Below are 24865 nucleotides of genomic sequence, written 5' to 3' on the forward strand. Positions count from 1 at the left end.
AAATATCCCGTAAACATGAGCTCTAAAATGCTCCCCTTCAGAGCTATAAGGACTTGCACTTGTTAAATAGAAGAGATGTGTTTCATGGTATTGAAGATGAACAATTGCTCATAGCTCTTACAGTATGCATTTAAAGCTCATGTTTACTGGATATTTTTACCCATATTGGTCCCTACTACCTCCTCCCAAAATATGGAAAGCAAAGAGCTTGAAGAAGAAGAGAGATTTTTCATAGTATCTATGATGAACAAGTGCTCATAGCTCTTAATGTATACATTTTGGAGCCTATACTTACTAGACTTTTTTTCTTGTATTGGTAGGTACTAACACCTCCAAACACCCTGTATGTGATGGTGCATTTGCTGTACACTTCCACCAACTTGGCATGAATTGTGCAGTGTTGTCCCCCTTCAAAAGTACAAAATGTATTAACACACAATACTCCACTTTATCAGTGAGCTGTGCCATTTTTTTCCTGTTCTAGTGGTGTGCTACAGTACTAAGGCATGAGGACTTCAGTGTGTAGGAGGACTGCAGACATAAACCTGTATATATATATATATGAACAAATTAATTGTGTAACTTTTACTTTTTATAATGCAATAGTTAAAACTTTATGACTGCCCCTTGTATCAGCAACAAACACCTTGAAGCAATAAATGTACTGTGAAGAGTGTATGAATTGCAGGGTTCTTAAGAGGTCTCTGCAACATTTGCAGTTATCTATTGTGAGGGAGGAACTGTATGGCTTAGAACTTTAGTAGCATGGAAAGCAGCATAGAACCATAATCAGCCACAGCCTGTCAATGCTTCTGCCTACACAGCAACATCAGGAGAAGCTGCCACCCACTTCTGCAAGCTGTTGGCTGAGCCTGGAACAGTGACTGACTGCCACATCATAACAGCCAAGCCAAGGTCATTAGCCTGTGTTCCAGAGGTTTCTAATTGACACAGAAACATGGCTCTCCCAGAAACTCAGCCCTGGGCAGAGGTTTTTTCACCCTTCACCCACAGGTCCAGCCTGTCACCACCTGTACAGATCCGACATACTATGATGCATAGCCTGTGCTAGCCATCACTGAACTTATGACATAGCCACAACTGCCATCTCAGGGCCATGAACCAACAACTGCCCTTTGATTGTCTGAGCCAGGGCAGCCAGCAAGCTGGGCTGCCTTCATGGTCCAGGCAATGAATCAGCTTCTAACCTTGGGGGACCACTGCTGCTCTCCAGCAGTTCTGTGTTCATCATCCAGATAGCCCTGCTAGGCATGCCTACCCAACCCTGGCTACTGGCTATCTCATGCTGCCGGTGTGTTTGTCTCAGCATGGTAGGGTCCGAGAGATGTCACCTGCTGCTTACTCATACACTGCTCTATGTTTACATATGACTGTTAATAAAGAGTTCTGGCAACAAACTGGCTGCCTGCATTGTCTGTACCTCTACCAACCTCCAGCAGAGAGCCACTCGTCCATACCTTCCTGATCTATCTTCTAATGAATAAATACTTTATTTACTTTAGATTCTTGACCCCAGAACATTATTACATAAGATGACAGAGAAAGAAAAATGAAACTCAGTTAACACCCTTGTCTTTTTGTCAAGAAAATGAGATGTCCTTCTCAGTGTAAAACATGCAAAATTGAGCTGCTTAATTAGTTTATCCATATGTGGACTACATTTTGACTTGAGGTCTCAGGTCTGCTGCCAAATTACACTTTTATAAATGTAATCTGGTGGCTGACCCAAGAATCATTTACTGAACATATCAAACAGGAATGCCTGAACAATTACATTTCGAATTTGTTATCAAGCTGGACCACAAGATATTTTGCGTATCATTTGGTCTACTTCTATTTCTGGTACTGACAGGTGATCTTTGCACTCTTGCACCTGCGTATGAATCTTCATGAGATTAACATTTAAATGGTTTCCTGTGAACCAGTTACTGGCCAATTCAATCATCACCTGGGCTGCGTCTTGTAAGGTATAGTATGAGACTTCATTTAGTAAGTGTATGTCATGAGAAAATTTTAGTTTTTGAAATCTTCTTTAAGGTCACTGGAAGATCATTAATTTAGGTTACGGACAGAAATGGATCAAATACCAGTGTGGAGTCCACATGTATCCACTCATTCTGAGCTTAGTTTTATTATTGTGACAGTCTGTTAATGTGACCCTCTTCTCTCTTTTATGAAGGTAAGCCTCTAATGATCCACAATGGATCCGTAACACTTTAGTTTTTTAAGCAGAATTTGGTGGTCCACACAGTCAAAGGTGTTGGCAAGGTCATAGAATATTACAAGATAATTTTACTTGTTTAATGCAGCCAGGATTTCATTTGTGATGTCTTCCAGGTCTTCTCTTTGGTTAACTGTTTATCAAACCCAATATTTTCCACTCAGAAAAAAAGGGACAATATTCTGTCACATGTCACTTTCTCAAAAACTTTTCAAAAGATTGGAGAAGTGAAATGGGTGGGTAATTAGAGGTAGTTTCTATTTTATAGGTGGAAGTGTTGAACAGCATATTTAAGCTGGCATTAGTCATTGACCGCTTAAAGATAGTCCTGTCAATTCCGCATAAGATGTTAATACTCTGATGGTAACACAATCAATGCTAGAAGTGCTACCACTTTTTAGGGGTCAAATTTTACAATCACGTAAGGAGTTTTACTTTCTTTGTAGTCAATGTATCTCTGTTGGTGTTTGCAGTGTCTTCTAAAGCAAATCAAATGCATCTCCAGCTGCTTGCTTATCAGTAGGTACATTGTTTGCTGTCAATAGGAGGAAGTAATCATTGAATTTGGTGGCCAATGATTTCAGTTTCCATCATTTTTATCAACAACAACATTCTAGGAAGAAAATTTCATTTGAATCTCAAAATTTTTTTGGTTTATTCTTGAAGAATTTTATTTTCTGTCTGTAGCTTAGCTTTTTAAATAACAGGCTGAAGGATTTAACAAGACTGGTGGTTGTGGAGCTTCAGTTATTGACTATTATGTGTCCTCCATATTGGATACAGCTTTCCATTCATAGTGCATGATGATTAACACCCTTGAGTTAGCTATCCCCTGTAAATGCTTCTGTTTAATTTTACCCTTAAATGCGTTAATAAGACTTACTCAAGAAAGTCCAAGATGGAATAAACACTATTATGAAAAATGATAAATTATACTTACCACATACAGGAGGTGCTGAGTCACAGACAGGCACAGTGAAAAGACTGCTAAGCATTTAAGCTTTTGGACAAAAAGAATGTGTGCGAATGGACACGCATGTGCGCGCTCCCTCTCTCTCTATTTTCGAAGCAGAACTTTTTATCCAAAAGCTTACATGTTTGGCTGCCTTTTCATTGTGCCTGTCTGCAACTCATCGCCTCCTCCATGTGAAGAGTAGCAATCTGTCCCTTTTATAATACTGTTAATAAGACTTACTCTGCACAAATTCGCAAGTCCCTTAGAAGGTGACCTGCACCTGAAAAGTCACAGCACTGTCCATCTGTCATTTTAGATGAAGTGCCACTAATTGCTTCTCGTGAAGGACAAATTACATGCAGACTATCAAAACTGATTTTTTTATTGTTCAGCAGCCTGGTGGATGGCACAGATCACATAAGCTATCATATTATGAAGCCCCTGACTGTGCCTGTAAGTATAAGTTTCAGTGGATTCCACGTAAATATGAATTTTTTTTTCTATCATGTCAATACCCACAGCGTGGAAAAGCTGATGAAGATGTCAATACTGGAGGACAACAGTATGCAATGTTGAAGTCTGTTATTTTCACTGTATTTGAATGACAGATGTCCGTCCCCGGTAGCTAAGTGGTCAGCACGACAGAATGTCAATCCTATGGGCCCGGGTTCGATTCCCGGCTGGCTTGGATATTTTCTCCACTCAGGGACTGGGTGTGGTGTTGTCCTAATCATCATCATTTCATCACCATCAATGTGCAAGTCACCTAAGTGGCATCAAATGGAAAGACTTGCACCCGGCGAATGGCCTACCTGACGGGAGGCCCTAGTCACAAGACATTTACATTTTTAATGACAGATATCACAAGAAGGTTGATGTCTAAGATTATAGAAGTAGGTTGTCTCATTGGAATGTGCAGACTGTGTCCCCCTAGAAATAAGGTACACCAAAATCTCTGGTTGTTCTGAACGAGTTAATATGTGTAGCTGAATTTCTATGCAAAGCTTTCAGTATCTGTTCAGATTTTGGGTCTCACACTTGAAATGTTTCCATACATTTGCTGGTGTGGTCTCTTGTTTGTTTTTGACTTTGTTTTGTGCCCAGTTATTTGATAGGATTTACATCAGAGAATTATTCTCATACATTTTCTGTACATATGAAGTCAGAATAAATTTCATATTTGTGATGAAAATGACATATCCTTGTAGATTTGAAGGGGAAGATATCCTGGAGAAATCCCCTAAGAGTGGTGGTGAGGATAAATTCCGTAATGCAGACTATACTAACAACTCTTCTACAGAATGTTAAAGTAGCAGTCCACAGACAACTACACAAGTACATACCATCAGTGCCACCCATTTTACAGTCCTTCAGAAGCTGAATAGTCTGATGTGGTGGTGAAATACTTGTGAAACAAGCATATTTTATCTAAACATTCTATTGAAGGAAATGGGGTTTTTGTCTGTTTACACAAGGGTTTGATGATTCAGATTCAAAACATAATGTGAACTAGTGAATCATTATCCATATTTATGACTGAAGACCTGATAATGTTGTAATGGAAATGGTGGTGGAATATAAATAATGGTAAGAATACAGGAAAAATCTCATCATATAGTTGAGGTACTGAGTGGTCGATAGCCACATACACATGACTGCAAAAACTGCTGTGCCTTCGCTTAGAGATGTTTCAGTCTAGATTATGTGACTATTGACCACTCAACTCCTCAACTACAGTGTGAGTTGTTACTTTTTAGCAAAGAAATTTAGCAGATTTCATTGTACAACAAGGCAAATGAAACAGATTTCCAGCAGTTTCAAATGACAAAGTGGAAAAAGATACAAAATTTGGGGAATCTTATTGCTCTTTGCATTCTCAAGGCTTGGCCAAAATTACAATTGCAAAAACATTACTTTTGAACACTACAGTTTTCGGTGAATTTGCCCTGATAGTGTTTTACGTTAATTTGGATAATGTTTCACTTTCGTGACAACTCTGACAGCACTGAAGGAGACTCTTTACTCAATCTTGTGAATATTATCAATTCATTTGAACATTGTTGCATAATCTGTTCATATTTATTAAGATCTACTGTTCAAACAGAAACTGTGTCTTACACAATTTATTCTATCCAACTGAAATAGGTTTGGAATAAAGCTATTTGTGCTGTGAACCTTTGTTTAGATTGCCTTTGCAAATTAGGATGGATTGCAACTCACCACCTAAAGGAGGCACTGAGTAACGGATGGGCACATTTAAAAGTAGATTGTTGGATGTTTTGCACACACACACACACACACACACACACACACACACACTATTTTCAGTTATCAATGAAATTCACCAACAGCTGTGTAATTGAGATGCTATTTTATTTGAACTATCAGTTTTAGCATTGCACTATGCCATCTTCACGCCCCACATGCATGTCTCAAAAATAAATGATATTATCACACAGTGCCACATATTCCTGGATGTCATGAATTCAAAACCATATCCCAGGTGCTTCATTTGAAGACTTGATTGAAACTTAGCATACTTGCATTCCACACATACTATTGTCTCTGGGTGCTGTGACACCACTGAGGTATGTAGCGATCCCGGCTAGGGTGGATAATGGACAGTACAGAAGAAGTGTGGTGCAGGATGAACCATCAGGGTAGGGGTGGAGGAAGATTGATTTATTTATTTATACATTTTTTCATCCTTAGAACATTCAGCACAACACTATCCAGTATGTCAGACACATTAGAGGAAAAAAATTAAATACAGTGCCTGATTTGTGATAGTATGCACCAGTATACTGTACTGGTGCCTCTGCCGAAAAAAATGAGAACTGCAAATTCAGAGATGTGGTATGATTTTCTACAAGTACAAATTTTCTGTACACTTTTAAAATTCACAAAAATCTGTTAAAATAATGTTATAAGAAGTCTAAATTTCGACCCCCCCCCCCCCCCCCCTGAAAGGTCACAGCACTGGAACATCTTCTTTTACAAATCAAATACTATTTACATACGTAAAAGATATACAGAGTAGGGCAGGATTAGGTGAGGATAGGGCAATAGGGCAGGACGTCAGCCATGGCTGTATCAATGGAATCATCCCAGCTATCCATTTAGCAGCTTTAGAAAACCACAGAAAACCCGTGACAGGATGGTCGAAGAGGGTACAAACCACATTTCTCCTGAGCAAGAGTTCAGAACATTAACACAGGCTCAGCCTTCTGGCTCGATACATGATTTTCAACAAAAATAGTGCTGGCTGTGGGTGTGTGCAGGGACAGGATAGTGGCACCTGGAGGGGATAGACTAGCAAAGATTGAGGCTGGGGGAAGGGGGGTTACAAGGACAAAGGATATACTGCAGGGAAAAAAATTGGTGTTGGTGTGAATGCACATGGCACGGGCTGTGAAATAGTTGTTGAAGTCAAGCACACAGTATTTCGTGGCATGCTTGGCAACTGGGTGGTCCAGCTGTCGTTTTGCCACGGTTTGGCAGTGGCCATGAATGCAAACACCAGTGTGTTGGTAGTTATGCCCACACAGAGGGCTACAGCTAAGTTTGTAGGCTTACGTGTATGCTATCTCAGGGTTGCCCCACGTTTAATGGGGTAGGAAATGCTTATGACAGGACTGAATTAAGGTGGGAGGGGAAGGATGTACCACACCTCCACCACACCTGTGCTTCCTAAAATTCATAAATCCAACAGAGAGAATCTCTGCCCTTTCTGACCGACACTTTACCTTTAACTTGCTCTCCTATATAGAAGACAATAACCATTTTCTCTACTGACTCTTCACAGATCCTGTCCCTTTATTGCTCGATGGCCTGCTTGTTACTGTCGACATCACCTCCCTCTACACCATCCATGGCCTTGACACCATTGAACACTTGATAGCATGACTGTCTCCATATCTAAAACCTCCTGCCTGGCCACCTCGACCTACTATTTCCTCACCCGTAATTACCTCTCCTTGAAGGTATGATCCACAAACATATCTGTGGCAGAGATATGGTTAGACGCATGGCACTGTCCTAGGTCGAATATTCATGGGCCTCTAGAGGAATGGCTCAAATGGCTGTGAGCATTATGGGACTTAACATCTGTGGTCATCAGTCCCCTAGAACTACTTAAACCTAACTAACCTAAGGACATCACACACATCCATGCCCAAGGCAGGATTCGAACCTGCGGCCATAGCAGTCGCGCGGTTCTGGACTGAGCGCCTAGAACCGCTAGACCACCGCGGCCGGCCTCCTCTAGAGGAATCATTCCTAGCCATCCACCAGGCTCAGGTTTATTGATGACATCTTTACAAAATGGATCACAGGTGGGGGCATCCCATCCACACTCCTCCAGAACCTTGGCACCTTCTCCACCCGTTCTCTTCATATGGTCCTCTTCAAACCAACACGGCACTCTCCTCAATGACACATCCATCAGTACCTCTGTCCTCATCAAATCTAAAAGTCTTCAACAACATAATCATTTTGACAGCTGCAACTAGGGGATGATAGTTACCAGTCTGTGTAACTTGTGCCTGTATGAATATGTGTGTGTTTCTTCACATGACTTTGTTCAACAGCTAATAATATACTTCTAACTTTACTTGTCTGCTGGTCAGTGCCTCCTCTTATGTTGTGAGTAATTGGTTGGTTTGGGGAAGGAGACCAGACAGCGTGGTCATCGGTCTCATCGGATTAGGGAAGGATTGGGAAGGAAGTCGGCCGTGCCCTTTCAGAGGAACCATCCCGGCATTTGCCTGGAGTGATTTAGGGATATCACGGAAAACCTAAATCAGGATGGCCGGACGCGGGATTGAACCGTCGTCCTCCCGAATGCGAGTCCAGTGTCTAACCACTGCGCCACCCCGCTCGGTGTTGTGAGTAGTAGTCTACCTTAAATCATATTGTTATAACATTCCAGATTTTACAGATACATATGTTAAGGTGGATGTCTGAGAAATGTGTGAACTGACCTGACCTGTCAGAAAAAGTGCAGTATGCACAACAAAATTGTATGCACTGGAAATCATTACATCAGATAAATGTGGCTACTCCAATTGCATCTTTTTACTCATTTTCTATACTTTTTTTTACCCTACCTTATTTCAAGGGGATGCTGGTGCAGTCAGAGAAACATTTTTCATTAGTTAACCAACGTAAAATTAGGTTGTTTTAGTAACGGGTAGTCATTAATCAGTAAGTTGGAGATTGTTTCATTAGTGTGGACTTCTTTTCTTTCAGTAACAAAGTTCAGAGATACAGAAGTGTTAATGCCACTGACTGGAATGCTTTATCAGAACAGCAGTTAAGAAATGATGTTAAGGAAATGTGAACCATTCAAAAGTAAGATGGTGGTGAATCAGAGATTCACATTTAAAGCTGGCTTTACATTACAGATGAGCGGATGAGCATTGAGGGCTCAACCTACACATGTGTAAACCCACAGCCAGCACAAAAGTGCAAGTATGCCACGCTCATGAACTATGATGCTACATGACATCATTCTTTCAGTTCTGTTTTCCAGATTTAACATGTGCATTTGTACTGGTTACTCTACTCTCTCTCTCTCTCTCTCTCTCTCTCTCTCTCTCTCTCTCTCTCTCTCTCTCTCTTCAGAACTTTAATGTTCTGAGCTTTGGCTTGTTCCTAGATTTGATTGTAGTTTATCGATTGTACCGTTACCAGTAAAGTGTTACATGCAAATAAACACTGGGCACTGTTTTATGGATATATATTGTATTTCAGGGTTCTGTTTACTTATATTCCTTCTTTACACCCAAGATGTATAGAATTAGATCCTTTCAAATGAAAAAGTGTTATTGCATACTCTATGACACCAAAGTGATATCTGTAAAACTAATTTGATGATAACACCCACACAAAAATCTATTCTTTCGTAAATTAACCATTACAGCAGAGTTAAATGAAAACAAGTACATTTTGTTGTAGTTCTTTCTGTACAAATAGTTAATAGATAATCCAGACAATATAGGACTTCTTCCAGGAATTGATAAACTCCTCCTTGAACATATGTCTCATACAACCAGATGAAGTGCATAGGGAAAGTGAATCTTTGAAAAAGTTGGTAAAATTATTTTGAGTAAAATTGACTGTTTTATAATGATGTCAGTTACTTAATTTGTTTCTTGAATTATTCTTATTTGATAGAGTGGGAAATCATTTTCAAATAATGACTTCTGCAGTTCAAAAGCTGTTCCAGTTCATATGCTTTTAGGATGACCAATGAATGATTAATGAATCCATTTATAATGGAATAGGTCAAAAAGGCATGCAAGCAAATTTAATCATAGTTAGTTGCTCAGAAGTTTCACAGTGTATAACATGCAAATGACTGTGCCATGTATTGTGTAAATGCAGTGCTGCAACCAAGCAAAAGCCTTGATAGCTAGAGAACAATTCACTAATGGTGTGACAGTACTTGGAGTAGCTACTTTGTTAGAAGTACAAAAAATGGACAAAAATATGGACACAACAAAAACACAGCACATTACCATGCCTAATATGGTGTACAAAAACTGTTGGCATTCAAAACAGCTACCAGTCATCTCAGAATGGATGAAATATTCCAGGGAATACTACACTACTATTCTGACAAAACACGGCAAGTTCAGGTAATAATTAATGAGCTGGATAGCAATCACACACCCTTCTATCCAAAGTGGACCACAAAGGCTCGATAATACTGAGGTCTGGTGACTGGTGGCTAGGGGTAATGTGACAATTCATCCTAGTGCTCACAAAACCAGTCCTGGATGATATACGCTATCTGAATCTTGCAGAGTAACCATGGGGCTTTGTGGAATACCACAATATGGCTTCCCAAATCACCATCTCCCACCCCCTCCCCAACCACATGTTTTGCTTAGGTTTTATGGCTTCAGCACCACATTTTTCCTGTTACAGACACATCAACAATGAGTGATATTGGTATTCCAACTTTCTCTGCAATTCCCAGCTTCTGGAGCTCCCTTCAAGACAGTGGTGCCGCCTGCACACGGCATGCCGACAATAAAATTACTAATAAATGCAACCAAAGATTGGAAAGCAAAACCGGGTGCATTGTTAATGTTTAGCAGCTCACATGAGGAAGTGTGTGACAAAATACAGCAACTACCAAACATTTTAAATCGTCTATTGAAATTTACCTCTATTCATTGTGCAATGACTTTTCAACTGCTTCACTGCTACATGAACGTCCATTCTTGAACTTAATCATAATTAAGATATGTTTTTGGTAAAACAATTTTTTAAATACACAAATGTGTAGAAAAAAATACCATGATATTGCAGTACAAAAGAAGTAGTGTAGTGATTAAAGGCTTCTTAAATAATGGTTATTTCTTATGCTTCAATTGAGTAAAATGAGTCCTAAATGCATAATTTTGTGTCCATTGTTACAGAAGTGGATTTGCTGATGGTGAATAGAAGTGTATGAGCTGATAAATTAATCTGCAGTAGGGAAATGTTTTCCATAGTCCACATGACTACACTAGGTAAATACAGCACCAGTACTGAAAAGCATGTTGTATATATAGTACAGTACAATATCGTATCACTGGAAAGGTATAAAGAAAAGCTTGAAACAATGACTGAGATACTTATACAAAGCACAGAAAATACCAAAGACATGAAAATCTATGCGAGGAGAGAAAAACTGTAACACTGCTAGACAGCCATGGTAGACTCATGCCCGAACACAAAATAAAGGATCTGAATTTAAAGTAAGTGGCATGGAGCATGGAACTCCACAACACAACAATTTAAAATGACTCTTCATAACATGTGGGAGTCACGAATATTGTTTACCAATTTACTAACAGGAAAGAAAACTTTCTGCAAGAGCACTGAAGGATATACTACCAGGAAACCCTGAAACTGGAATTTTTGTAGTTTATAAACCAAAATGTAGGCATCAACATACTCATCAAAGACTCGTGTGTTATCTAATATAGGTTTTCTGAATTTACATTTCATTTTTAGTTTTTATAACAGAAAAGTTGTTTAAAAGGTGTGGGCAGCTGTCTACACTGTCAGTTCGTTAACAACATTGATTCGCAAATTATCATCTTCCAACTGTTATAACTCAGGCTATGCTACAGATCAGTCTGTCTCACAAATGAGATTTTGGTTGGGGGGGAGGGGTATTATAATCCTACAGCCAAAGACTGATGGAAAATAGACGTGTGCCCAAACAGAAATCCTTCAGCAAATAGGAAATATAGAGAAAACCATTTAGAAATGTGCCAACTGCAACATTTATGTCGGTAACATCTTTCACAATGCATATTTTAAAAAAATTCATGGATTACGTAGACAGCACTGAGGAAAATTTATATTTCTTAAGAAACCCTAAATGTAGTCAGGGAAGTGACAAACAAAAAGCTCCACAGCATACAGTTTCAATCTTCCGCATTCATTAACACACAATGAAACGAAAGTGGATGTCTCAATAAGAAAATATCTGAGCAATTGTGGGAGTGTCAGAGGAATCACAGGGTGAAACTTATAAGGTTGGTGAACTGTTTCTGAAATATAGTGCTATAGAAAAATGTTGATGTTTAGAATGGATAGATCAAGTAAATTTCTGAAAGACATCAAATCAGATTGTGAGAAAAAAAAAAGAGATACGTTTCAAGTTGACTAAAAGAATAACTTGTTAGGGCATATCCTGACGTGACAAGGAATAGCTAATCTGGTAAATGGTGGGAGATTTTAGGATGACACCAAGGCTTGAATACAGCAGACAGGTTCAAAAGGACATAGGCTACAGTAATTATGCAGGTACTAGTACGAAATGATTTGCACACAAGACAGACGAATGTGGTGAGGCACTTTAAAGCATATGCTCATCACCACCAACAACACACTACTTCGTAGGGAAGAAATGTGCAGCACATTAACCTAGCTTCAAGTTACAAAAAAAGGGCTACATGAAGTAAAACAAAACGGCCACAGGGCAGCTCACTTCACTGACTTGTTTAAAAACATTTGCCATTATCCACTTATTAAGTAAATACATGAACATGAGACCCGATCCAGTTACCAGTTTACACTCAAAGTGATATCCTACATAATGGAATCATGATATACAACACACTTCCATGAGAGATCAAAGACTAGAATGAATTTCATGCCTTCACAAAAGTTGTAAAGATCTTTTAATTAAATAAGTAAATCATTTCAATGAATTTTCATCTCAAACAATCATCGGTCATGAGGAAGTCGTCTTGCTGGAGAAATGTCTACAGAGTTCTCTATTTTCCTAACAGTCATTGTAACTTTCATTTCACTCTTCTCCTGTTGCATTAGCAAACAAGCTTTCAAAAACGCTAAACCAACCAGAATCTTTCCCCCATTATTTTATTAGTGTCACTATTATTGAGTCTTTTGTAATAACTAATCAATAGCATTCTTACGGCTTCTATTATTTTATCAACATAATTAGTGTTACTATTATTAATAATCCGGCACGTAAGGCCCTAATGTGGTCTCGCTAAATAGGCAATCAATAAATAATAAACAACGGAAATATCACTCTATTATGGAGAAGACTGAATGTGAAATAGAACAGGACCATAAACCAAACAGATATGTAATCTAATATTTACAAAGAGTGTGTGTTTTGCTTCTGTGCATATTTAAATTATGTATTCTTTCGACAACATCCATACAATGCATTTTGTCCACATACTGGATACATAAATAAAAAATGGTCACGTAGTATACTATGATATTTTTGGTTACGCTGAAATTTAAATAAGTTTTCTCTCTATTTCCTGTACAACTTGTCCCCGTTTCTGGACAGTTTGAAGCAACCCATAAAATACGGTCTACAGAACTGAATTTCAGCAACTCCACCACCAATAACTCTGAATAGTAACACACAATGAACATGAAAAATTCGCTGAGACATTTAAAAGCTGATTATGCAAACTGACTCAATGTGATTCGAATCTGTAATTCGACTCCTATACGTACTTTTCAAATATGTCACTGTCATAGCTGTCATAACGTAAACTAAGACTACTCTTTGGTCTGTTATACGACCTATCACATAGGCCATTCGCGTCTAGAGTTGACTTCGTAACAAGTTCCTTTGTGTACGTTGCGTCTGAATGCTCTGATTCATCTTCAGATGAATTATAATCAAAATCCTTTAAATCATCACATGGTTCACTGTAGAGATCAAAATCGTTATCATATCCACCACAATGCGACGGAATAAATGAACTTTCAGACTCATTGGGAGTTTCCATAGTCCCCACAATAACTTCATCCTATTTACGCCGGTAACGCCCCTTCCCTAACCCCCACCAACATCCTTTGTTTTCATAGCAAGTATGTGCAAACATTATCCTTGAAAGACACATACGTTTCAACATTGACGTTGGGTGTATCTTCGCATCATTGGAGCAATTGCCAGTAAATGAGAAAGGTACGTATTTCACGTAATCCGGAATGATATAGGCATTTACTATCGGCCTCAGATCTGTCCGCAGCACCATATAGTCAATGCCAGCGGCTCATTCCACAGTTACGAATTCATTACTATCCTAAAATTTCGAGTACTGCTGCAGATGATGAAAAGCTTTCGGGTTTCCAGGTGGATTACATAGAGGGATTGATGCAACCAATTCAGAGTACAAACTGCAAGCAAAACTGGAATCTAAATTATGTACCTACCAGCCATTCTGCCTTGCTTGCTGCAAAAAGCCAGTGAAATTAATTTAAAAATTATTACATACCGCCTATATATTGTGTGTAAAAATATAAAACATACACAGTTCATGAAAGTTAATACCGCCTATATATTGTGTGTAAAAAGATAAAACATACACAGTTCATGAAAGTTAATACCGCCTATATATTGTGTGTAAAAAGATAAAACATACTCAGTTCATGAAAGTTAATAACTACAAAGTCAAGTAAAACCGATATGGAACGTCGTTAAAGAAGAAATAATTAGGAACAATGTGATGGAAAAACTGCAGTTTATGAAAAAAAACAAATGAATTGATTTACATTGCTCGCTTTTACACCTGTTTTTACAATGCGCACTCACTCTAAGTGGATATTACAATTTTCGATTGACCAGGCATGCTATAATTGATTCTTTCAGGTTTCAGAAGTATCTGACATTACATGTTTACACATTTCTCATTAACTGACGGCACAAAGCTGACATACTGTAGTGTCCCAGATGCATTCAGATCAGACAAATTTGATGGCTAAAGCCAGGTTCACACACGCAACAGAAGTGTTGCCACAACTAGTGGCATACTGCGGGTGCACGTATGAGCTCCCAGTTTTCTGTGGTGCAACTTAAGAGACGCAACTTTTGTCACGTCACAAAACGTTCAGCGTGGTTATACTTTGATGCACCACTTTCCTACCACTACTGCTCCCTGGAGCAGTAATTCGAAACACGACAAGTCTGTCGCAGTTATCTTGGCGTAATTGCTGCAGCATGCCATTCGATTTTAGTGTTTTTTTAAATTTTATTTCTGAAAAAAGTGAAAACAGTGGTCGGCAGATACACTTTCGCAGCTTCTAGAATTACAAGAACAACAACCTATGCTTGATTTTTTCCAGCAGTAAATATTTGCAAACCAGTGACGTATCTCACAGTCTTAAAAGATTTTTGAATGAATAAAGAAACTTGACATATTTCACCAAAAAACGCGAGTCGTATAAACTTCGTGACTTGTGAGACCAAACATTGTATATATTGCGCATTATACGCAGTAAATATTTCAGAGTGTGATGTGGCAGCTGTTAACTAAAAATTGATTATTCTAAATGCCTGTATCAACGAATATAATAAGATTCTAAAATCTTGGAAGAATGGTGTGTCTGCCAATGATATTTCCATGCCAGCTCTTGGTTAGTTTGCCACAGCAGACAGCATTTTCTACCCTGAATGTTATTTCTTTTGTAAATGTGTTTGTTTCCCCTGATTTATCCCTTTGCAAAATCTATTTTCGGATCCAGTATTTGGGTTTCGTTGTCCTTCTATGTAACTCCTGTCACAGCTCTAAGACCATAACCAGCACCATAACATTCATATGCACCCATATGATTTCAGTTGACGCCATACTGAAAGCTGTTGAGTACATAGAATTTGTGGCATCCTGTGTGAACAGTAGCTCATGGTGCAGTTACAGCAAGCCACAAACTGTGGCGCCACATTAGACGCATATGTGAACCCTGCTTAAGACGTCAATATCAGTGCTCCTCAAACCAAAGTCAATTATAAGGGTGCTTGTGCATGAAAATTCACTATAATACTTAATTAATACACTTGGTTACTGTGGTGCAGTTAGTACAGTACTAGCAGCACATTCATTTCACAGATTCACACAGCAGGCGTCATAGTGGATTCAGTAAGGTAGCAGCATTAGATTCGTACTATAATTCAAATAGGTTCCTGGATAGCTGTAGAAGTAGTTCTAGATTCATCCAATAGATTCCCAACTAGCTGTACTACCGTGACTACACACTTTTCTGATGGATGACGGAAGAGTATGCATGGTGCTTAAGAATCTCACCAATTCCTGTCCATGGCACAGAATCGCTACAGCTATGGGACGGAAGACTCAGTTAATGTTCAAACTCCTTGTAAGTATACCTGATTTACAGAGTAGATTCTTTTATGAGTTTGATACAGCTTTTCACTGTAGTACATTTACCACTGTTCATCTATACATAAACGCAGTACCCTTCATCCAGTTGCACACAATTAATGTGGTAGGTAGCAGGAGTGTTATGACTACATTTATAAGGCTATCATAATAGTGATATTTATACAGTCTAAATCAATATAGATCAATTTCACACTGGAATTACCATTGTATAGAAAGTTTATGTTAGTGTTACCAGCTATAATTATATGCTCGTATGTCGATTCGAGACCTGAAAGAACAGTTTGGAAGCAGGCAAACCGACCTACTTTAGTAAGTTTGTAGAAGACAAATACAAGCCATGTTCTGTTAAGGGATTTGATCTCTATGAACGTATACAGGTTGTCTCAAACCTTTTGAGTGAAACTGAATCAGGTGATAGTGCATCCACAATCGAATATATTGAGACATAGAACCAATGGTCAGAAATGCAAATTTATTGTGTTATGGGCACACAGTGTACACCATGTAACAATAACATAGCTTCAAAGTGACGACTGACAGTCTCAATACATGGATGGCAATGACACAAGAATTTCTGCCACACTCTCTCAAAGCTCCTTGGTGGCTGTTGTATTACGAGACAGACAGCTTGGATGTCAGCAAGCAGGTCTTCGTCTACTTCTACATGGGTTTCACACACCAACATCTTGACATAACTCCAGAGGAAAAAGTCCAGAGGTGTGAGATCTGGAGATAGCACTGGCTATGGGACTGGGCCTCCCCTTCAGATCCAACGATGAGGCTACGTGTTGTTCAAGTACTCATGGATAGTAACATTGAAGTGGGCTGGCACCACTGTGTTGAAACGACACCCTTTGTTGGACAACAAGGGGTACAGCCTCCAAGAACTGCGGCACAACATTTCACAGGAACACCAGGTGACATGGACAGTCAAATGGGGTGGCAGCAAATAAGGTGGTAATAGATGATTTTGCACAATGCCCACCTACATACACTGGTGGAGTACTGTTGCTGGCAGTCACCGATGTCGTTGGCGTGGTGTTTGTTCTCACTCTAGACGTGGCTGCTGCAGCTGTTGGACACACCATCATGGATGAATGAAGCCTTATCCATGAACAATACAAACTGTTTGAAGTTCAACAGGACAGCACTGTGATGGATAATATATTTACAGAAAGAACACGGGTCTCAAAATCCGTTGCAGTACTTGCGCAAATTCTTTGTGATAGGGGTGTAATTTTCTATAACGTTTCTCTCTGAACTCTCTGTTCTCTGGAACTGTGGATTACATCATCTTCTGCTGATTTTCGGATTTTTCTGTGTAAGATATATGCATTAAAAAACAAGAACAGTGACTCTAAATTTTTCAGATTGTGTTTTCTCATTCTTATCGCCATGCAGTGGGTCGTCTGGGACTGGAGCGTTTTGTAATTATGCACTACGGACATTGCTGAAAGACGATGTACAAGTGTTAGTCCGTTATAATCACGAGTAATTTAGTTTCTCGCCAGAACTGCTGAAAATTAACAGCTGCGTGTTTCATGGTCACTTCAAACCTTATCTGCCACTATCCTATGCCATACGCATTTGTTTTGACAACATAGAACAAGGTGGAGTCTTATTCAGTTTGCTTCACTGTTGTCGCAGTGTTGCCTCTGTGTGGTATTCTACCTCTACGCTACTCGCCTTAACTGTTGAAACCCTGTCGATTCTGTGGTCTCAGGCTGCACCTGAGAAGCTGGTCACTGTAGTCGGCACCACAAGGCGCGCCATTTATCTGTACCCATGATGGCAACACCAATTTGCCAGACGTCAGATTCTCAATAAACTGAGACAGAAATAGGATGCTGCCAGGGATAAGTCCACTTTCTAAGTCACTCCCACCTGGGTGCTGTCATACAGTGCCAAAAATCTGTATCTAAATTTACATCTACACTACATACACATTCTTACGATGTATGACAGCGGGTTGTTTGGGTATCGCCATCAATTACCCAGTTACTACTATTAACTAATAGTGTGTGATAAGTTTCCATTTCCTTGATTTTTCCGCCACAGTCATTTTTCGAGATGGATATAGCCCAAATTGATTTATTGCTTGACTCCTCTTGGAAAGCACACTCTCATAATTTTAACAGTAAACCTCTCTGTGGACCACAACGTCTATCTTGTAGCGTCTGTCACAAGTGTTTGACGATAATGTAAGTGACGTAATTGCACTTACTAAATCAGCTCGTGAACAAACGCATCACTGATGTCTGGATCTTCCCTATGTCACCTATTGGTCCTAACTAGCAACGGTCACAAGCTGGCGAGCAGCCCTTCAGAACTTGTCAGAATGAGGTTTTGCGATCTACATCTTTGTGCGTGAATTACATTTTGTAAATATTCTTCCAATGAATCTTAGTCTGGTATCAGTTTTACCTACAACTAATTTTATGTGGTTATTCCATACACATACTTTAGAAATTTTTCTTTTGTTACTGTCCCCAGAGACTGGCTGCCTATCTTGCAATAAAAAAATATATTTCCTTTGGCCTACTTCAGGGCAATACATTATATTTACTCATGTTGAGCCTCAACTGTCATTTCCGTCGCCAAGCATTGACCCTCTGCAGGTCTTCCTGCATTTCAATTTGTAACTTTTCTATAAACGAAGTATCATCTGCAAATGGCCCCACAGAGCCTCCGACGTTATCCGCCAGACCATTTGTGTCTTTCATGAAGAGTAACCTCCCAATAGCTCCGCCTTAGAGTTCTTCGGAATTCTATTACGTACGTCGGTTTTGTCCTGTTAAGAAGCTTTGAGTTTCATGTGTTAGGAAGTTCATAATTCACTCACAAAACTGGTCAGATGTCAGGTAAGCTTGTATTTTGTTCACTCCAGTGCGTAACTTTATCGACTGCCTACCAAAGTTAAGGGTCACAGCATCAACCTGGATGCCTTTAACTACTGCCTTCTTGATCTTACAGATGAAGAGAGCGATCCGACTTTTACAACACTGATGTTTGCAGAATCAGTGTGGATTCTTACACAGGAGATTTTAAGTCTGCAAAAGTAGCCGTAGCACAGGAGCATGAATCTGGTCAATTGTTCTACAACAGACTGAGAAAATCAGCTGATCATAGTGATTATCCCTGTGTTCCCCCCCCCCCCCTACCCCCTCCCCAACTTCGTCATAAATCTCTGCTTTGCAACTATACATGAAAGCTTTAAGGGAGAGGGATGGTATTATCTCTGGAAGTAATTGAAAATAGAGACTTGGTGTTCACAGTAACTACTTAGTTAAGAAGAGCAATACCAATAATGGCCTCAACCGCAGCACATCATATCTTTGCAATACTCTGTGGACTCTTCACTTTGTGATATTCGCTTATGCTGCACCCATTGTTTTACCAAACGGATCACCTTACTGTGATCTACACTATCCAAAACTTTGTTTGTGGACATACTACGAAATACTGTAAACTGTGCTGTAGAGACCTGTATCACTGTCAGGTTCATTTCAGTGACTGATTCAGTGCATGTTCGGCAGTGCATCAGCTATTCGTTACTGTCTTCATTTGTGCTTTGAATAGGAAATAGATGGTATTTTTCACAGTTATGAAAGAGTTCAACAATAAACCATAGTGACATCAAAATGACTGATGTATCTGGCAAAAGCAGGACTCTAGCCTAACCTCTTACTTATCTGTAATAATCCCTATTGTGCTACTATCAAGTGTTGCTTCTGTACTGTAACTCATGAATGATACATTCTTTCTTTTTAATGTGTAACAGAAAACTTAAGCTCGACATAAGCTTTAGCAAGATTACCTGATCTTATTAATCACATCATAGCAATTTTAATGCGTTTCTTATTTTACAGGTTGAAGCAACTGAAATTTTACATACCAATTGCATATAGAACTTGAAAACCACTAATTTATGTTCAAATCAAGATTCAAAATGATGACATACGAGGTCTATTCCTTCCTGATTCTTAATACTACTTTTTCAGTGAATAGCAAGTTACTGAAAACACGAGGTAATAAATTACTTGTAACAGTTTCTCTATTTTGGGTAAAGCAACCTTTATAAGTATACAGATTCACTGTATCAAAAAGAGGTGCATGATATGGCGTCAGGAGGCAAAAGTCCAAAATAAACTGAGCCAGAGCTTAGTGAAAGCACATTTAGTGGCAACAAACGCAGAACACGATTCACTTGTCTCATTTGACTCCGAGTCTACACTATACCTTGTACTTTGCAAGCAAACATTTGGTATGTGATGGAGGATGAATGGCTTGCCATCAGATCCAGAAAAATAAGAAAATAATCAGAAAAGTGTATTGTAGGAAGGATCAATCTCTTTCGAAAAGAACCTACTTGGTGGAAATCACAAGTAGATAAATGCCTACAAAAGAATGAGACCATCCAGAAAACAGTGATGGCCGCTACAGCTATAGAGGAGAGTGGGGCACTCTGAACCACGGGGCACAATGAATCAGGTAGCATAATTTCAGTATAAGGTGGTAAATTATTTTTTCCTCTGTGCATATGTTGTCAGTACTGCTCTACCAACTGCCACTTGTTTTCTGCAGGATTTAGTTCCCACCATTAGTGTTGTACTGGTGATATGTTAGTTTCGCGACAGTGAAGTAATTTTTGGGGACATAGATAGATTTAATTTTGTTCAATCCTTTGTCACCAAATTTTAGAGAAAGTAAGTCATTGTAACAATATCAATACTGTATTTTAATGATATAAATCTTCAAATATTAACAATGTTCAAACATAACCTCACATGATCTTTGTTTGAAATATGTACTGTTGGGGCACATTGAACCAAGCTCTCCCGGGGCACAATGAGCCATGGTTCATTGTGCTCCAGGAACCTTTTAAGTGTCCAATACAAGCATTCTGTCTTTGTTTCCTTAGCAAGGGTAAAACATATGTGTAGGAATTCAAGGCTTTCAAATCACAGACGTTCAGCAGTCCTGTTTTATATTATCAGGTTTGAAGATGGTTCTTTCATACTGCAGGAAGACGGACAGAGATAAACTGACTATTACCATATGCAAGAAGCTGTACAGGATGTTCTTAATAAAGGCATGGCAGTTCACCAAGCAGCTAAATCTCATTTAATACCTTACCCAACTCTTCATTGATATGATATGTTCAAGACATTAAATGTGGTTCCAGAGGAAGATTGACACCAAACTATGACAATCGTAAGGTATTTTCTGTGGAGCAGGAGAAAGAATTAGGTAAAGGATGAAGCTTTTGTTCCAGATAGCAACATACTTTATGTGCTCCCACGACCTGCTACTGATGGTGTGACAAAGAGACAAAAATCATATTTCAAATTTGGAATCAGCTTCGAGTCCATTGATGTTCGATAATTCCAAAATAAGTAACATGATTGTGTGCCTACAGATTTAATTATATGATTCACACATGGAATATATGTACACACTATGTTTAAAGTATATTTACACTTACTTTGTATGCTAAATAGGTTCTTTCAATGAACCTGTTTAAAGTGGTTCATTGTACCCCACATGTGGGACACAATGAACCATTTACCAAATCTTCTTCAAAGGCCTGCAGCTAAGAAACAATTAATGACTATGCAATCATATAAGGCCATTTGATACTTGAATGATTAAACTGTAACAACTGTAAATCAAAACTCTGTAATAAAATTTTTGGATGAGTAACATGGAGAAATATTTTTTATGGTTCAATGTGCCCCACTCTCCCCTACACTTTAGGAGGATTAATTTCTGTACAGTATAATATTCATAAAGCGAGGTGGCTTTTGGAGTGTAGATGCAGATGTAGAAGTAGAATTTTTCAGCTATTTTAAAACCACTTTTTAGAAGTTATAGACCGCTTTACTTATTAATAACAGGAATTCGCTAGTGGATGCTGAAAGTTGTGCTTCTGCCTGAATCAGAACGAATCTTTAATTTACAGATATCATTGTTCTTATTGCATTGAGAATATCGAGAATAAGAGACTATAATGATTAATTTTGTGTTTAGTTTCTCCTATTGGGATATGCGTAACATCTAGTATTTTATTTTTGCAACAGAGAGGTAAATCTAGCTGCCAGTGCACCATGATTAGAAATACCAAAGGATGATACAGTGACATTCCAATATTATGTGCAGTCTGAAACACTTATTGAAAGGGACGTCCTGTAAATGTGCTCCACCAATTCTGCAACACTAATTCCACCTAAACTGCTCATTCTTCCTTCTAACATTGTGTGTAACATAGCCAAATTTGCACTGCAAATGACAATCTTCACTTCACGAAATGTTCATGTCCACACTATGTACATCTACAATGGTATGTATATCCAAAAGAGGTAGTCATAACACTTATATCATGCAAATTTGCAGGCATGTAACCCAACATAATTCACAAAATAATATCCTGAAGGCATGTGCTGTAGACTAATTGAGTGAAATCGTATCATCTGGCGACAGACAGGTGGGCTATGAGCAGAATAGCTGTGCAGCATCCAGAGAATTGAATCTGCCAAGTAGCAAGCATATTCTTTTTTCACTGCAGCCGATGCATAAAAATGAACTTTGTTTGTCATTGCAGAAACTGCATCACCAGTCGTTTCATTTAAGACAATCTCATGTTTTGCATAGGGATGGGCTATGATCGCGCTCGAGAAACGCGCGACGCGAAGGCAATTTCTCGAGAATGTCTCGGGTACGCTCGAGAAGTTGACAGTGCTGCGCTCTCTGAGAAATTGCGCAAATCTTCAGTACACGAAGCACTGAGCCGCAGCGGTCGTACTCGTCGCACGTATGTGCACGGAAAACTTTGAAATTCTGTGATTGATATCAACTGTACTACCGTTATTAATGTGTACTGAAGTATTAGTATATGTCTCATAAGACAAAAATCATAGAATTGTTGTTTAAAACAAAGCACAGAATTCGCATGAAACAGAAGCTTTATTCTTACAAAATAAATTACCTTGTACATTCTGCATGTATGCATGCATGCTTAAACGTAAAAGAGAAGTGCTATATTCTTTTATATACAGAAACTGCGTACATGCGTTTACTTACTGAAGAAAGAAAGGGAATAAAAGTTGCTCAGCAGAAGGCAATTTTACATCCCATTGCTGCACTGCCATCGATTTTTGTTTAGAAATATGATTTTATTAACCAATTGGCGTTTCAGTATGCTTCTTTGTTTGTTTATAGGTAGTCCTGTTTTCGAAAATATTCTTTCACTGGGAACAGAAGTTGCAGGCATTTCAAGATTTTTTTTGCCACGACAGTTAGACCTGGGTAACAGTTTTCATTTTTTTTTCCAGTAGTGTAAAGCTATCACAACCGCTTTTCATTAGATTTTTATCGGAAACCTCTTCATCGAAAGAAGCCCATAAGGCTTTTGTACGAAATGTTACTCGTGGCTAGTGTCGTTAGCAGCTGAATGAGTAGATCGTATGGTCTCTACCACGTTTGTGCACTCTGCAATTAGGCTTACAATGGCATATTTTGAATGAATGGGATTCGTAGATGGTAACATTTTGAATCTTGGGTCGAGAACTGTGGCAACGGCATGTACTTTGTTTGTTTCTATTAATCCTAGCTGGGCTATTAGTGAGTTGTGAAGATGTTGCTGTAGCTCTTGCGCTGTCGTGGTAGCCCACTTCCCATTGCGTACGGTTGGGATTAGCTGTCTGATTACTGGAATAGCTTTCGAATGAGAGGTATAGTTTTCAGTTGAGATTTCACTTGTTACCACTTCAAATGGCTCCAGTACACATAAAAATTCGCTCAAAATTCATTAGATACTGGATCTCATGGAATTTTTCAATAGCATTTCAACTTGTTTTAGCTAACAATTTTTCTGGCCTTTTCCCACATTATGCAGAGCTCACTGTTGCTGTTCAAAGAACTTTTCACAACTAAATTCATGATGCGTGCTAAACAAGGCACATGTTACGTATCTATGTTGCCACTATGAATAAGTTGCACAGCTACCGTCATGTTACTGGCGTTGTCAGTTGTGATGCTTACAACTTTGTTTTCAATGTTACATTTTGAAATCACGTTATCTAAGGGCTCACTAATATTTAGTGCTGTATGCTTTTCCGGGAAACGGAATGTCTCGAGAGCTAAAGCTTTCAGGTACCAATTAGTTTTAATGAAATGACCAGTTACAGCAATATATGCCTCACTATTGAGCGAGGTCCAAGTATCGGTCGTTAAAGAAACACAAGTAGAGTCTTCCACGGCCAAGTTTACAGCCTCTTTCTGTTTATGGTAATCATCCTCAGTCATGAGGCGCAACTTTTTCGATTTGGTACCGAGTATTGTGGGTCCAACAGTGAAACAAAACGTCTAAAACCAGTGTCCTCGACGATTGAAAGCGGTTGAAAATCGTCTGTTATCATGGCCACTAGTGCTTCATCTATCTGTTATTGCCGTTTACTTCCCTCTATGACGAGAAACGTAAGATTTACATCAGTGCTCCTGCAAGGGGATATGCTATGGTCGACAACTAGCCCAATAAAATTAAATATCGTATCGTGCAAAAGCTACGATAGTATAGGTTTCATTTTGGGGTATGTTGTATGTTATCGGAGTACAATTAAAAAAATCGATGTTTCTTAAGCGTGGCGGACCGCTTCGGACACTATCCGAACTTTTGCATGGAATTCACCTTTTGTACCATACGTACCTGGCTGGGTATTTTGTCTGCCTCGCACTATTGGAAGAATGAGCCTCTGTATCCACGGACGTCGCTGTTTTATTGCTCGATAAATTGTGCAGTTTAAGATGTCTAATCATGCCCATTGCATTTTTTTGATACATTACGCAGATTTTTACTATAGAAGTTGCAAGTAACGTTATCTCCGTCCTCCGTAAAGTATTGCCAGCACCATGATGTTCGTTTTCGAGTGTCCATATTGATTTGAATAACAACTTTACTCGAATGAAACCTGAGACATACTAGTTACGAGCACAGCG

General features: G+C 39.0%; 1 protein-coding gene across 2 annotated transcripts in view; it reads right to left on the bottom strand.

Moving 5' to 3' along the window:
• Nucleotides 1–14472, bottom strand: part of LOC126166549 (protein maph-9-like) — a 161338-nt gene extending 146866 nt beyond the window's left edge. Inside the window, exon 1 of one of the 2 annotated variants that reach the window (XM_049920411.1) lies at nt 14250–14472. In XM_049920411.1, coding sequence (XP_049776368.1) covers nt 14250–14251 — 2 coding nt within the window. In that variant the 5' untranslated portion in view covers nt 14252–14472. Of the gene's footprint in view, nt 1–13205; nt 13535–14249 lie in introns of those variants that run through there. The other variant, XM_049920410.1, reaches the window with a different exon arrangement.
• Between the last annotated feature and the right edge of the window lie 10393 nt (nt 14473–24865).

This window comes from Schistocerca cancellata, chromosome 1, assembly GCF_023864275.1.
Source record: "Schistocerca cancellata isolate TAMUIC-IGC-003103 chromosome 1, iqSchCanc2.1, whole genome shotgun sequence".
In the NCBI taxonomy this organism is placed as follows: domain Eukaryota; kingdom Metazoa; phylum Arthropoda; class Insecta; order Orthoptera; family Acrididae; genus Schistocerca; species Schistocerca cancellata.